The sequence below is a fragment of the Chlamydotis macqueenii genome, chromosome Z (assembly GCF_036417535.1).
Source record: "Chlamydotis macqueenii isolate bChlMac1 chromosome Z, bChlMac1.mat, whole genome shotgun sequence".
Lineage (NCBI taxonomy): Eukaryota > Metazoa > Chordata > Aves > Otidiformes > Otididae > Chlamydotis > Chlamydotis macqueenii.
Window position 1 is genome coordinate 29,733,919 of NC_141593.1, and position 15,742 is coordinate 29,749,660.

The 15,742-nt window shown below is 36.9% G+C and overlaps 1 protein-coding gene across 5 annotated transcripts in view; it reads left to right on the forward strand.

Moving 5' to 3' along the window:
- Positions 1–15,742, forward strand: part of KDM4C (lysine demethylase 4C) — a 270,730-nt gene that overhangs the window by 190,980 nt on the left and 64,008 nt on the right. For all 5 annotated transcript variants that reach the window (XM_086771274.1, XM_086771271.1, XM_086771272.1 and 2 more), the window contains 2 exons: positions 3,162–3,217; positions 7,351–7,459. In XM_086771274.1, the coding sequence (XP_086627400.1) occupies positions 3,162–3,217; positions 7,351–7,459 (165 nt within the window). The remainder of the gene's footprint in view (positions 1–3,161; positions 3,218–7,350; positions 7,460–15,742) is intronic.

Below are 15,742 nucleotides of genomic sequence, written 5' to 3' on the forward strand. Positions count from 1 at the left end.
TCCTGCAAAACTGCAAATGAGTTGCAGATCAGATCGTCAAGAAGTCCTACACAGCTTCTTTTTTACGAGATTGTGGTATTTGCCTCTTCCTGAATGGCAGTTCCATTTTAAGTATTTTTTGTGCTTCTTGGTTCATTTATTCCATGTGGTGTCCATCTAAAAATAGATGGACACAATAGATGTATCCATCTATTTTTGCTTGTTTTATGTTACACTTCCAACTGTCATACATAAAACTAACAGCATGGACCCATTCTGTTGGTCCGTGTCTCACTATAATGGTGGACAAGCTCTGTTTATGAAGATAAACAACTCTGATAGCAGAAAGGATGACCCATTCACTCGGTGCCAAAATCAGTGAAAGGAAGAGCTGAAGAAACAGATCTTTCCTCTGCTGATTTGTAAGAAAGATTCTAAGGTGAATCAGATTGGAGAGGAGGCAGTGCCGTAGGATTATTGTATAGTTGTCCTTAGGTAGTCCTCAGGATTCCCAGGTAAGTTTAAAGATCTGCAGACTGTTTCATGCTGTAGTTTCTGCATATAAGTGCTTACCTTTGAGAACTGAATGCCAATTAGAAACAAATTTCCCATGACTGTAGTGGTGTTTTACTGGAAACAGTGCACTATGTCCATTACCCCTTTAGTGGAATTTTTGTTTTATTATTTCAGAATAATTTCATCATGGTAAATTAATGTGTATAAAGCCTTAATAATGTGATTCCTTAGCATTTAGTTTAGGAAGGTCTTTACCTCACGCCAATGTAGTTCAGTAAATTTGCCGATTGAATGATGTTTTTTTGAAGCTGAAATATATTCAAGATGAGAAAGATAGTAATGGTTCTTCACAAAGCTAGAGAGTATGCCTGTGTAGATGGCAGTACCTCATTATCCTGAAGACATCCGGAGAAGGGCAACAGACAGAAAGAGATTATGAAGATTATTTGAGTCACCTTGAAGAGCAATTAAGGGAATGTACTGTATGTAGCTTGGCAAAAAAAGATATCAAGACGTTAGAAATTTACAAATATTTGGAAGATAATTATGTCTAGGAAAGAAAGAGGTAATTACATTTAGTGGTTGAACAGCATCTCAAAGAGAAATTATTTGAAACTAAAATAGGAGGTAGTACATTAGACTGAATTTGGGATGTCAATCTAGAATGGCATGAAGTTTGTTAACTTGCTCTCTCTTTGACAGAGAAGTGGAAGAGTGAATAGTATTAGATAATTCTCATTCCCACCATTTTGCTTTACCTTTAAGACTGTGAGCACTTAGGGGTGAAAGAGAAGAAATAAACTTCTGTCCCTGTCTCCCTCCCTCCATCCCTGCCTTCTTTTGCTTTCTCTCTGTGTCCCTCCATTCCTTCCTCCTTCCCATGTTCTCCCTTCTACTTGTTCTCTCCACTGCCCCTCCACCCACAATGAGCTTCTGTCTTGTGTTGGGCGTGGTACAAGAGCAGGTTTCCTAAGATGCAGTAAGAGAACCTCACAAAGATGCAGCTAATTGAATAAAAATGTTAATTCTGGAAGAAACAGTTTTACTTGTCCTTTACTTATCACCCAAATGGAGAAATCCTATGCAATGATGTACTTCCCCATCTGAGCTGTTTCCTCTATTGAAAAGGGTACCCAAAGTTACAAACAGTACAAACTGAAGCTCCAATTCAGTGCTGCAATAACAGCCTCCTTATGTTCTGTTTTTCTTCTTCTTTATATACTGAAAATAGCTGTCCCTGCTCAGTCCTGTTTGAATACCTGAAGGAGCTGGTATTCTGAGCCTTTGAGTTTCCTCATTTAGTAGTCAGTGTTTGCTATTACAAAGGGAACTGTGATCTGGAACACGTTAGGTCCCATCCCAGGGCTCTTGTGTGTGAAGTAATGAACTTTAATTCTCTTCTTCACAAAACTACAATAGTATTAAATACTTAAAGGGGTACTCTGTATGAGAGTGGGTTACCTGTTCTCCATAGTTTTGGTAGGTAAGGCAAAAAGTTAAGGGCTTAAATGGCAAAGAAGATTCAATTGTCACCAGGAACTATTTTTTAGTTAGGAAAGGTCTTTCTTGTAGGAAATGTAATAAAGTATTAAATTAGATTTCTGTCAGACATTTATAATCTTCTTTATTGGAGGTTTCCAATGACGGAAAACCTCTTATGCAATGCTCCAGTTTGATCTCCAAGATGAGATCAAACTGGAGTATTGCATAGCAGTTATTTGGTTTTGTGTTTGTTTTTTTCCCCTGCAAGGGCAACTTAATTTTAGAGGTTTGGGAGACAAGCTTTCTGTCTGAGTATACATATAGAGGCACAGGGTATCTTGACTTCATTTTGTGCATTTGGTTTTTTGTAGAGACCAGAAAAATGGAGACAGGAAGAAAAATGACTAATGTTGGAAACATTTTCTCCTCTGTTCCTGTGAAGAGACGAGGAAAAAAAAAGAAAAGAGAGGGAAAGGATAGATTCAGAAAAAGTGACTGAAAAGAGAGAGAGAGAGAAGGGTTGGAAAGTAGAAAAGCCTGTGTGTTTGTTCAATGGCACAGTTTTAATTAGAGTTAGGAAAAGCTCAGTTTGGCATATTGTCTGGGAACCACTGAAATATACCTTCCTGAATGCCCTGAAAGCAGATGGAGTTGTACTAAAGATGAAGGCAGTAAAGGTGTACTGCAGCAAAGGGAACTTTAAAAAAAAAAAAAGAAAAGAAAAAGAAAAAAAAAAGAAAGGATAACCTGCTTCATATTCTGTAGGTTTATAAAAAGCAAATTTTCAAAGTATTTGAGCTGGATCCATGGCTTGTGAGTCAGTGTCTCAGTAGCGTCTATGAAACTAATTTTGTGTCATTTTCCTTTGTTTTACCTTAGTAATGTGTATGGCAATTCTAGCCTTTCATTGGCAATACTGATTAAATGCCTTTTTATTTAGTGTCACTTTCAAAGTGATTGTCACTTTGTTTAATAATTAAAATTTATTTTTCTTTAGCTCTTCTGAGTTGTTTTTCTTTTTGATACTGTATTCTTATATCTTTCCTGTGAGGAAATGCAGTGCTATAGGTGGCAGTTTGTAATTAATTACATTACCAATTTACATGTTCTTAAGATCAGCTGAGTAGAACTTGTTGTAACCAGTCAATAAAGCTCATGTTTTTCTACATTGTTTTTGTTTTTAGGACTGTTGTCTCTGCAATTTGAGAGGCGGTGCACTAAAGCAAACTACTGACAAGAAGTAAGTAATATATACTTTAGGATTGTATGTACTTGCTGTAAACTTTATTCACAATCCATCCCCATGTACAAAGCATTTGTAAACCTGTTTACTTGACAGTGTCCATTTAAGCTGAATCATTGCAGAATTAGTATTACTCCTACTGAAATGTGCCACTGGCATTTTGTGAAATAGTTAGATGCTGAAAGGTACATTCACTTTAGTATTGTTCCAATTTTTATTCTGCTAGCCCTGTGTAAAGAAAGTGAATGAGAACTCATTGTTTGCATGGGCAAGTATTTTCTTCTTTCGTCCTGGAAATTTGTGATTACAGAATTTAGGACAATGTCTTTAAACTTCTACAAACAGTATTTTTAATTAATTTGAATAATATTGAAATAATTTTAGATTTTGTAGCTTTTTAAAAATATACTTCTATAATACACTGTCAAAAATTCATTGTTGCTGGCATCATGCTCTTAATAGCATCAGTATTTTCTTCTCTATTTGGATGACAGAACACTATAGCAAGTAAACCTAACAGATAAAATGGAAAATGCTGCAGCTTAATGTATTTTCAAGCCCAGTACCGGAACAGTCTTTATGCATTTTGAGTTTTCTCATAATTAAATTATTTTAGTAACATCAATATAGTGTAGATCTCTTTCTTTAACCCTTTGGAGTGCAGTGGTAAGAGATTACCACTTACCAGGCAAGAATTTATTTATCAGGGATTTGCAGTTGGTTGCACGACCCTTGTAAATTGTCCAGTTAGGAGAAGGTTGAATGTGAAAATCACAGGCCAGATCTTACCTTCAGAAAGTTAATGTTGTAACCATCTTAATGGAGTTTTTGACCAACACATGAAAATTCTCAGCTGCTTTTTAGTTCTGCTTTAAACTCCCCTAAGTATGCTACTTACTTTTCTCACTAAAAAAAATATAAAAAAAGAAAATTGCAGAAGTATCATTTCAATAGAATTTATCATGCCTTTTTGATATTTGCTGCTGACAGATTGCGTGTTGCATCTTTGAAAATGCATACATACATATTTTTTGTAGATAAATTAAAATGTTTTAGAGGTGTTTGATAAGATTTATTTCTAGGAAAAAAATCCTTTGGTTTTCTGTTATATCCTTCTGTAGGTTTCTATTATGGATTTATGAAATAAGAGTTCTGTAAAAGTAGTTCAGCACTTGTTTTCCTGTTTCCTTACAGTTGCTACATATTCTTGAGTCTTTCATCTATCTTTCAGCATTAGCTACCGTTTCAAACTTTAGAGAGTTTTCAGAATTACGTCTTTTTTTTCTCAAACAAAGGTAAAATTCAGCATGTGCACTCTCTTCCCTCCTTCTTTCACTTGCACATACTGATCAGATATATAGGATGAGCATTACTTCAGTTTAAAAGCTAATGAGTCAAATTTGGTACAGAGAGAAACAATTTGCCAGACAGGAGAGCTGAGATTCCTTCTTTTCAGCAGAACACAGCAATTGTTTTGAGTCTTGTTAGGTTGGGAGATGTCAGAGTATAAAAATTTGGTGAAGATTTATTGAAGAGGCATTTTATTTATAGCGTTTCTGCCCCATAAACTTAGATGGTAAGACAATGTAGTTTTGCAGACAGGCAGGCAGCAATGAAAAGAAAAAGGTGTTATTAAAAGTTAAAACCAGAAAGTCTTAAAGCAAGACTTTTTTTTCTGTAAGTTAGAACATCAACAATCACCATAATAAAATGGTAGATCTACAACTTCTATCTGCTTTTATTTGGGCTGAACTCTGTAACTTGCTAATGGATATGTCATCTTTACATAGAGGTCTTATTTCACACTTTGGCCAATACAACTTTAACATCACATGACAGTAGTTTTTTTAGTCCCTGTGTGTCATGTTACACTTTTCCAGATATTTTTTTCAAAGATGAGTTATTGGAATAGCACCATGCTAGTGCAGGAGAGAGAAAAGATTTCTGTTCTGCTGCATCACCCTCTATCTCTTTTAGCTCTAGCCTGCATTCCATTTATCTGCTAAGGTGCTCCTACAATGTGTGTCTCTGGAGATCTACAAAAGTGGAGTGAGGCAGGCATTCAGGACTTAGGAAAAAAGAACAAATGGGGTAATGAGACAAGATGCTTGGTGAATGGCAGGGAATAAGATTTACTAGTTGTCTACCTCAAGAAAAGTTTCTAGAAGTAGTCTCAAAAGTCTACTCTTGGTTAATAAAAATGTTATTAGCTTCTCTTTTACTTCATGTAATATGCACTTTCAATATTAATTTCAGACTTTTAAAATTTTCATTTAGCCTGTCTTATTTTGAGATTTATATATTGAACCAGCATTTGGAGGATATAGCAGTGCTTTCTGATGAGTATAGGAAGAACATAGCATCATCTGACAAGCTTCCTGAAGTTGCACTGAAGTCTCATGCATAGTGCTGGTCCTAGGCGCTTGACAGGTGCTTTCGCTGCTAAAGGAGATCCAGTTCATGTTGGGCATTACAGTGACAGCCTGATCAGTTTGCTACTTCTATGCCTTTGTGTCTGTAAACAGAAGGTCTTGATAGTGTGCTTTGTTTTATACTTGTATAGATGTATGACTGATTGTGATCATGTGTGTTGCCTAAGAGTAGTTACTCAGATTTGAGTAATGTTAATCCAAAATGCTGTAGGTCATTAACTGCACGCAAATCAAATAGCGTGGTGTCGTAGTTCAGCCCTGATCGGGACCAGACTACGCAGTCTCTCTCTTGCTCCCCCCACCCTCCGAGAGAATAGGGGGAGATGATATAAGAAAAACGGCTCAAGGTTTGAGATAAGGATGGGGAGAAATCCTTAAAGTTACCATCACGGGCAAAACAGACTCGACTTGAGGAAAAATACTCATTTATTTCTAAAACTAGCAGGAGAATGAGACAGGGAACAAGATAACCTCCCCCAACCCCTCCCTCTTCCCGGGCTTAACATTATCTCTACTACCTCCCCTCCCGAGCAGCACAGGGGGGAAGAGGGAATGGGGGTCGTGGTCAGTTCATCACGCGTTGGTTTACGCTGCTGTGTCATCATCGGGGGAAAAACTCCTCGCATTCCTCCTCTGCTCCAGCGTGGGGTCCCTCCCACGGGCCACAGTCCTTTGTGAAACTGCTCCGGCGTGGGTCATCTCTTCCACGGGGTGCAGTCCCTCTAGAACAGCTTCCCCAGTGGACTCCTTCAGGCCTTCACCTGCCCCAGCGTGGGGTCCTCCACGGGCTGCAGGTGGATCTCTGCCCCTCCGTGGACCTCCATGGGCTGCAGGGGGACAACCTGCTCCACCATGGGCATCACCACAGGCTGCAGGGGAATCTTGGCCAGGAGCCATATTACTCCTCCCCCTCCTTCTTCACTGACCTTGGCGTCTGCAGCCGTTCCTCACAACAGGCTGGCAGACGCCTCTCAGGATCCTTTTTACATCTCATTCACTTATCATCTCCTCTCCAGTTCTTGCAGCCAGGCCAGGCCAAGTTGGGCCCAGTCGGCTGCCCGGCCGGAGGCCAGAGGGTGAGGCCTGCAAGGCCCACAAGGCTCGCGCCTCCCCTTCTCTGACCCTGCTCAGCTACTTCAAATCTTCTCTTTTTTTTTTTTTTTTTTTTTCGTTTATGCCTTCTTAAATACGTTATTGCAGAGGCGTTATCAAGGAACATTCTGCTACCAATCGGCTTGGCCTTGGCCAGCAGCAGGTCCACCCTAGGCCTGGCAGAGTCCACTGAACAAAGGGGAGCGACTTCTAGCAGTTTCCTACAGAAGCTGCCACCTTAGGCCCCCCCTCACTAAACAAAACCAGAACATGTGGTCTTTGCCTATGCCCCTGGATAGCGCAATACAAACCCTTTGCAATTAATAAATGGAATGTGAAAGGTGCTTAAAAAATCTTGCAATAAAGCCCCAGTCTGAAATTATATTTACACAAAGTGGTAAGTGTAGTAGTGTTGTAAGTTTTGTTAAATATGTTTCAAAGAAGCGTAGGAAATCCTAATAAGGGAGTATCTAGAGATGGTTGCCCTAAAAAAAAAAAAAAAACAAACCAAACAACAAACTACACACAGCAAGTAATGAAACATCCTAAACACTTGTATTTCTGTGGGGTTTTTTGGTGGTGTTCTTGATTTGCCACTTTTCACAGGTGGGCACATGTAATATGTGCAATTGCCATCCCAGAAGTCAGATTTGGTAATGTCACAGAACGTACACCGATAGACACTAGCAGAATACCTTTGCAAAGATTAAAATTGGTGAGTAGTATATTCATATATGCTTCATATATTCTTTGGTATTAAGGTGTTCCAACATTTGAAATGTATTAAAAATCTGAATTGTGATGATTATTGCCAGGTACAGAGCAGTAAACGATGTTTAAGGTAAGTAATAAATAACCAGGTTTTTATCAAGGTGGGGTTTTTAACATATAATGGCAATTCATTAATCACTGTTAACAGCCGTTGGTATTTTATTAAAAGAAGCTTGAACCTGCCCTTCCCCAAAAGAAGAATAACAAACTAAACCAGTGTAAACTGTGAAAGTTTCAGTTTTGTAACTATTGGTGATGAAAGTGTTGAAACCCAAACAGACTGGGAATATCACACTGTACATGTTTGTGACGTCTTTTTATTATGTATTTTTGCCTCAAGGAACTATTTATTAAGGTAAAAGGATGTATGATCTGTTTGTTACATGGTATCGCTACAATCTGGGCATTGAAAATGTCCACAAAACAGGTCACACATTACATTGGATGAAAAAAAAACCTGTTTCCTGAGGAATTTCAAAAGATGGTGAAAATCATAAATAAGAGTGCATCAGCTACTAACAGTTTCACCCTGTGTTACATCTAGAATAACAGTGTCATTCAAGAAGGTTGATGTACAGGGAAAGATATGCACAAGTGCAATATAAGACTATTTTCCTTGATGCGTTACATGACAATGAATTAGTCAGTGTGTGCATCATTGTGATATCATCTGATAGAAAGAAAGTGATTAGTGGCCCATTCAAAGTCTTGGGGAAAAGGTACCATCAGTTTTCTGTATCTGTCCCACACTATTTTTGAAGTAGTTCTTGGTCTACCTGGCCTTGTACTTGCTTATTTTGAACTATTAATCTTTTCATTACATTTTCGTTTCATTTCATTCATTATTTTTTGTGGTTTTGTAGCTGTATTTCCAAATTTGGAGGAGCATCTTTGATTTAAATTGATAGCCTGACCTTCAAATGGTAATCCATTCTAAATTTTTGTTCAGAATTTTTTAAATTTTGTTTTTCAAATATCCTTTTAAAAATAATGTGAACCACATTTCTAAAGAGTATATATAACATTATAAAAATATTCTTCGTAATTGGAAAATAAAACTACTAGAGACACTGAAAATTATTTTAATATGTTCATTCTTATTTTTTGAGGATCTTAAACTGTCACAGACATGTGGAAAATGTTGGTTGATAATTGTTAATTCAGAGATTGAAATCACGGAAATGTTTAGTTTACCAAATGTTGAAATTCGTTCAAAAGTTACAGGAGCCCTTTGGAAAATGCTTGAGTTAAGTTTAAATTATTGATTATGAAGCTATGCTGTCAAAATTTGGGATGATTTGCATGATTTACAATTCCTAGGTAATTTCTGCTGACTATGAACCAATTATGTTAATCAGTTATTTATAACCGAGAGTTTTTTCTTCTCTTCTTTCCTTCAGCTGATAGAAGATTGCTTATAGTCCTTAGTGCTTTTTCAGTTCTTGAAGCCTTCTTGATTGTAGAATTACATTGAAACACTGCAGGTTGTATTAAGCTGTATATACCCTTTTGGTCTCCCGTGAGTCCCTGAATGTTTAGAAATATAGTACTGACTTTCCTTAATGCTACTTTTTGAAGTAAAAGAGTTTGTATATTTGAGTGGAATGAATGTTGTGATGAAGGAACTCAGATGAATATGATAAAAATGAGGGTCAGGATACTTTATAACAGCCATTAATGTAGTATTGCTGCCCATAGTGGACAACCTTACCATAAGGGAAGGAAGTGCTGTAATCCTGGTTTGGCTTATTAAACCTTACTTTTCCAAAACTTAGTTTCTGACATTGACTTTATAAAGAAATAGTTAGGCTTGTACTACTTTAAGGGAGTAGGCATTTCAAAGAGCTCTATAATGATTTAATGTCAATAGACCAATAAACACTGCTGTTTGGGTAAAGGAGCAGAGAAAAATCTACTCTAAAACCACAAGCAGTCTTTCCACTTTGAAATTTTTTATTTGTTGTAAATATGTTATTGTACCTGATGGTTTTAGTCTGCTCAGTTTCATAATGAATACCACAACTAAACTAAGTCTCCTAAATAACATTGTAGTATTCTGTATATTTTTTAAAAATACCTTTAAAAAATTAGATGGAATTGCATGATACTTTGTATTTTCTCTGAAGCCCTCTGTACCAGATACTTTCTGAAAATTATTTCTCTTGTTTCCTGAAACATCGGGTTCCTGCTTCACTGAAGAGGTTGCTGTCAATAACCTTGTATGTATATGCCACATCTTTCTCAAATCAAACATGATCCTTATGTTAGTCTTAACTTCCTGACTACTGATGCTATAGAATAACAATTATGCTATCATACCCACTGACATTGGGTCCTTTGCCTCAGCGGAACCTGAGGAATTGTATCCAAATTAATTCTGTTTCTTTCTCTAGGAATTCCTGTCCCTTCTTGCCCGACTTGGCCCCACTTCCGTGCTTATCTTTCATTCCTTTCCATTATCATGTACTCTATACTTTGGAGTGGACAGCTGATACCATATGTCTTGCTGTTAACTTCTGTAAAAGCATACTGAGTGATCCACACTTTGACGTTAGCTCTGGGAATCTGTGAACAATTGATTTGGCCAGTTTTTGCCTTTGAAATGGTAGCGATTGCCAATACTGCTCTTCAGCAGCCTATTCCTGCTTCACGGCTATCCTGTTTGTTAGGTTAAGGGTATCTTTGTTCATCAGCCTCCATCATTCAAAGCCAGAGTGTTCATTGTATAAGCAAAGGCAAGTTTTGTACATTGTTGATACTGAGCCTTCATAAGCAATAAATTTTTTAAAAATATGTTTTTGGGCCTGTCTTTATAATACTCTTTATGTTAAAACATGGGGTAGCTAGTAAATGTGAGCTCTCCTACTATGCCATCTCTCCTTTACAAAATTTGGGATGTGTTTTGTTGAATTTTTTAAAATGAGCAGAAAACAATGGAAAACATATAAAAGTATATATTACATTCTAGGATCCAGCCATACCACAACTGTATCTTACAATGTAGAAGCAAATAGTTCTAATTGTTTGAAACATTTCTCTTTCCATCTCTGTCCTCACCTTTCTTCACTCCCCTCTTTCTTTCCTCCTTCACGCCCTTCAAGTCTCTCTCTCTGAAGTAGTAAGAAACCCAAATAAGCAGAACATCTGCTGTATTCAGAGATCTGTAGAGGCTGAGCTGACATTTTCTTTAATGTAGCATCTACAAAGGAATATCAAAGGAAATAAAAAGTCAATGTTTTATTTTTGACAAATAACATCTGTGCAAACATGAACATATTGGTAGGCTGTTTTTTATAGCTTAGCTAGTATGTATACTGATTGCTGTTAAATACCTTTAATTCGCTAGATGTTTTGTGTTGGAATCAATGTGTTTCCTGTCATTCTTTCCATTATTAAATATTCAATATATACTCATTTCTTCCAGAGTAAAAATCAATATTTGTATTATGCTTACAGTAGCTCATAATTTTAAAAATATTTTATGCAACTGTTTCATGTTTGCAAGTTAGTGGGTTTTTATACAATGCCAAAATGGTTTCATATTTCCCTCTTTTTTCAGTGGGTTACATGCCATGTGCCATCATTGCTGAAAGTATACGTCCAGTGAAATGTTCATTAAGAATAAATCTTCATGAAAATTATTCTTTAATGCTAGTGGGTGAAAACAGTCTAAGTAAATACCAATAGAAGATTTTGGCGCTTTGTCTTTCATTGGGGTATGTGAAAAAAAATAATGTGATATATCCCGTGTTGAAATAAAACATTGTATCATCACTTACATTTAGGGATGTACACCCATGATGTCGGTGGACTCTAGTTGACTTCTCATGTGAAAGCAAAAATGCCTCCCCAGACAACCTCAGTGTAGAGAGCATCTCACGAAGATGCTATAATCTGTAGTTTTTCCACTTCATGTGACGATACCTTTTATCTTTTTTTGAAACTTATGTGAATGGGAGAATGAGATCCTCCTGGTCTTCTTTGTCAGAGAGTCAGGCTTTCTTCCTTTATTTTAAATTCAGCCTGGATGGTCACTTCCATTAGATACTTTGAGTTCCAGTAGCCATGTGGAATGACAATTCGTGATTATTAAGCTAGGAAACAAATACGTTAAATTCAGATGTTTATGCACAGGTTATAAAATGAAATTACTGGAGGGATTTACCTTACAATATCACACATTTTAAAACAGTATTTTATATAAACTACAGTATGCTGTCTGCTTTGCAGATGCTTAGTTCAGATGATTTCTGTTCCAGTGGTCTCCAAGTTTAACAGCAGACATATGAGCAAGTGTGAAAAGATGGGAAGTACACAAATGCCAACTTAAATACTGTTTAATCACAGTGAAAATTTAAGGAGTGGATAAAAGAGAGGCAAAGTAGAAGAAGTGATGGTATGGAGGGAGGACCACACAAAATTTGTCTAAATGTATATGCAGAGTTTCAACTGGTGACAATTCGGAACAAGTGTGTGATTTGGAAGAGAGTTTATGCCATGAAAGAGTGTGGTGTCAGCTTCCATTTCAACACTGTTTAACAGCACCTAACAGTTTACCCAATGCAGATAAATCTTAGGTTTCTAGCTGAGTTTAGCTTTATTTATTTTACTTATTTATTTTATTTTTACCTTGTTCCATTTATATATGTCTCCAAGAGAAGCTTGTGTGTAAACTCCTGCTTTTGAAAACCTATTTGCCTGGACTACTTATACGTATGAGGCTTTGGGTCATAGAAAACAGACTAGATTCCTGCATTTATCAAAGTCAACGATAAAACTGTTTTACTTTGGGAAGGGAAAAGCATTTCCCCAAGTACCTGGATTGTCTCTTGCTTTCAAAAGAATCTTAATTACTTAGCTCTAATTATAAATATGAGCTATAGCTGCATGAAAATGTCTCTGGAGATGAAAAAATCAGACATCTCTCAAACATAAACCCAGCCTTTAAAAGAAAGAATAAGTATTCTCTTGTCTGTCATTCTATTTTAATACAACATAGGACTTAAAAATAGAATTAAATAAAAACACTTACTCTTGTATGGCCAAGGAATCCAAGGCAACAGGAATATTGAGCCTAGTGTCATGTACCCTTGACAGACATGTGATTTATAATGAACAATAGATATTGTAAATGAGAATGTTTAAATGTTTCATCTGTTACAAAAGAAACATTTAAATAAAATCATTAGCATCTGTTCCTAAACCTATATATTTAAGATGTCAATTCTAAAATAATGTTTTGAATGAAATACATATCAACTCAATAGCAAAATACATTATGTACTTCTGATTTTTTTGTGTGTTTTAAAATGCTTGGGTATTGGATTGACTTTGACCTTACAGGCAGTCACTGCAATGCTGTACTAAAACATGCACATAAGATGCCTTTTTTCTTTATCTGTAGAGTTTCCTATTATTTTTACACTTGAAATCCTATTTCTCAAACAAAATACAGGTGGAAAATTAGTTTTGGAATAGCTAAATTACCCTGAAGCTTTTGATGACCTCAAATTTGTATTTGACAAGTGAACCTAGTATAAGCACAAGTGTAGTCTGAGTGAGGAACATTATTTTGAAAAGAAATTTACACTGTGATGATGACTGATCTACAAGCCTTTCAGTATCTGGCTGAAGCCATAAAGTTCTTTTCAGAAGCCTATACATTTTAAAATTTGCACCTGAAGGCAAATAATAGTGAGCTTGAAAGCCAAAGATTACAGTTTTGAAAGGTACATCAATTCTGAAAATACAGAGGTTTCTCTGTGGTATGCCACTGAAGAATGGTATCAAAGCAAAAATGTGTATGAGCTTTTAAAAGAATGAGCAAGTATTCTTCTTCCTGTCATTCTATTTTAATGATGTATGAAACATAAAAAAGGATTAAAGACATTTGAGGACACTGCTCATCTTCTGTGTTCTAATTTATAATGAAATTCATCTGTTAAACTATGGTGGGGTAGTAGAACTATTGCAGCTGTGTTTGTGAAAGAGTAAAGAAACACTTGCAGTGATCTATACCAGTGTTGCTGTGCATTTCTGGTAATACAAAGAGGTATTGATTACTTTTCAACGTTTCCAAAAAAAATCTGGAAGAAAAATTGAGGAGAATTGTAAATTCACGCATTAACTAACTCACTGCACGCATTCACAGGCTATGGGTGCAAAAATAGACAGAAATCTTGAGACAGATTTAAAAATATTTCTAAATTGTTTTAAAACTGTTAATGAAATGGCTTTAAATAGCACACTTTTTTATTTAAAAAATATTAAACTAATGATGCAGTAGTTGATTACTGGAATGTAAAATTTGTTTAAAATGTAATGACTTATTGCAGTGATGTACAAAATATAATTTAGTGTACATGCTTTAGTCACAGCATTCGTAAGGTTTTTAATGAGTGTGTTAGAAGACAGTACACTGCTGGCTGTATAGTACTTACTGTCAGAATAATTTGCTACAATGAGCAGAACCTGTTGCAAGCTGCCTAATTTGTATCTTGCAGTGATAGCATCCTATCAAATCTTATGAAAAATACAGAAAGTGTTAGGTATGCATGACTATAAATAATGTCTGAAGACATAGACATATCTGTTAGAATAAAAACAAAGTGTTTAACAGGATAACTACTCCTCTGAATTTCTATTTAATTGCAGAGAAGACTTTATGTGCAAGAAAAGGGATTTTTCCTGTAAAAATCCTTTGAAATTTTTAAAGATCTGAATGATTAACAGTCCATAGTAAGATGTGTAGGTGTGATAGAGTCAGGTCTATGTTTTGAACTTCATCTGTGTATAGGTGAGATAATATATGAGGGTTTTTTGTGACCACATGCATATGGACAGTAATGCAACAAGTGCATGAGAAAGGTAACTCATCAGGTAAACAGGTAGATGTCCAGAGGTGAATGTCATTGAAGAGCTAAATTAAATACTGAGTTTTGGACCAAGTAATAGGGTTGAGAGTGAAGAATCATTTAATTTCATAGATAATATTTTACATTGTCAAGCATGGAATAACTCTCAGAGCTTTAATAATTTGATGACAGTGAAGTAGCAACTGGATAACATGAGGGTCATAAGTTATCTAAATAGTTTTACTTTACATCAGTAAAACAAATGGGTTTTGTAATATTCTAATTTAAAAAAAATATAAAACTACTGAATTTATTTTGTCTTATGTTTATTTAAGTCTCCTGATAAAGCTTTCAGAAATGCTTACATGGTTTAAAGATCATTTATTACTACAAACAGCAGGATAATGAGACAGAGAACAACTCCCACCCCTCCATCTTCCCAGGCTTAACATTATGTCTACCTCCTTCCCCAACCTGAGCAGCACAGGGGGGAAGAGGGAATGGGGGTTGCGGTCAGTTCATCAAACATTGTTTTACGCTGCTGCTTTTTCGTCGGGGGAAGAACTCCTCGCATTCCTCCCCTGCTCCATCGTGGGGTCCCTCCCACAGGCCACAGTCCTTCGTGAAACTGCTCTGGCGTGGGTAATTTCTTCCATGGGGTGCAGTCCCTCCAGAACAGCTGGCCCAGTGGGCCCTCCATTGGCCACAGCCTCCTTCAGGCATCCACCTGCCCTGGCATGGGATCCTCCACGGGCTACAGGTGGACCTCTGCTTCTCCATGGGCTGCAGGGGAACAGCCAGTTTCACCATGGGCAGTTTCCACGGGGTCCCATTGTGTAATTCTCTAAACAAGTTCACGCTCCTAAAATTCGAAGTCTTGACTTCAGTCTTCAGCTGGCCTGTATTCCTTGAGACTGTGAATTCCATGGGGCCATCATCGCTGCCGCCCAGGCTGCCGCTGATCTTGACCTCTCCAATAAGTTAATCTATGTTGGTAAGGAAGAGGTCCAGTAAAGCTTCTTCACTGGTTGGGTTCTCTGTCACCTGGATTAAGAAATTATCCTTGATGCTCTCCAAGAGTCTCCTGGACTGTTTACAGCTTGCTCTGCTGCTTTTCCAGCAAATGTCAGAGTGACTGAAATCCTGCAGCTGGATGAGAGCCTTCGAGCGTAATGCTTCCTCCAGTTAAAGTAAAAAAACTTTGTCAAGAGGGTCCTCTTGCCTGGATGGTGGGTAGTAAGCACCAACCTTTGGTTTTCCTTTGTTGGCTTGGCCCCTGATTTTTACCCATAGGCTCTCAACCAGCTTGTCACTGTTTTTGAAAGACAACTCTGTGCAGTCAATCTATTTTTTTTTTTTTTTTACATAGAAGG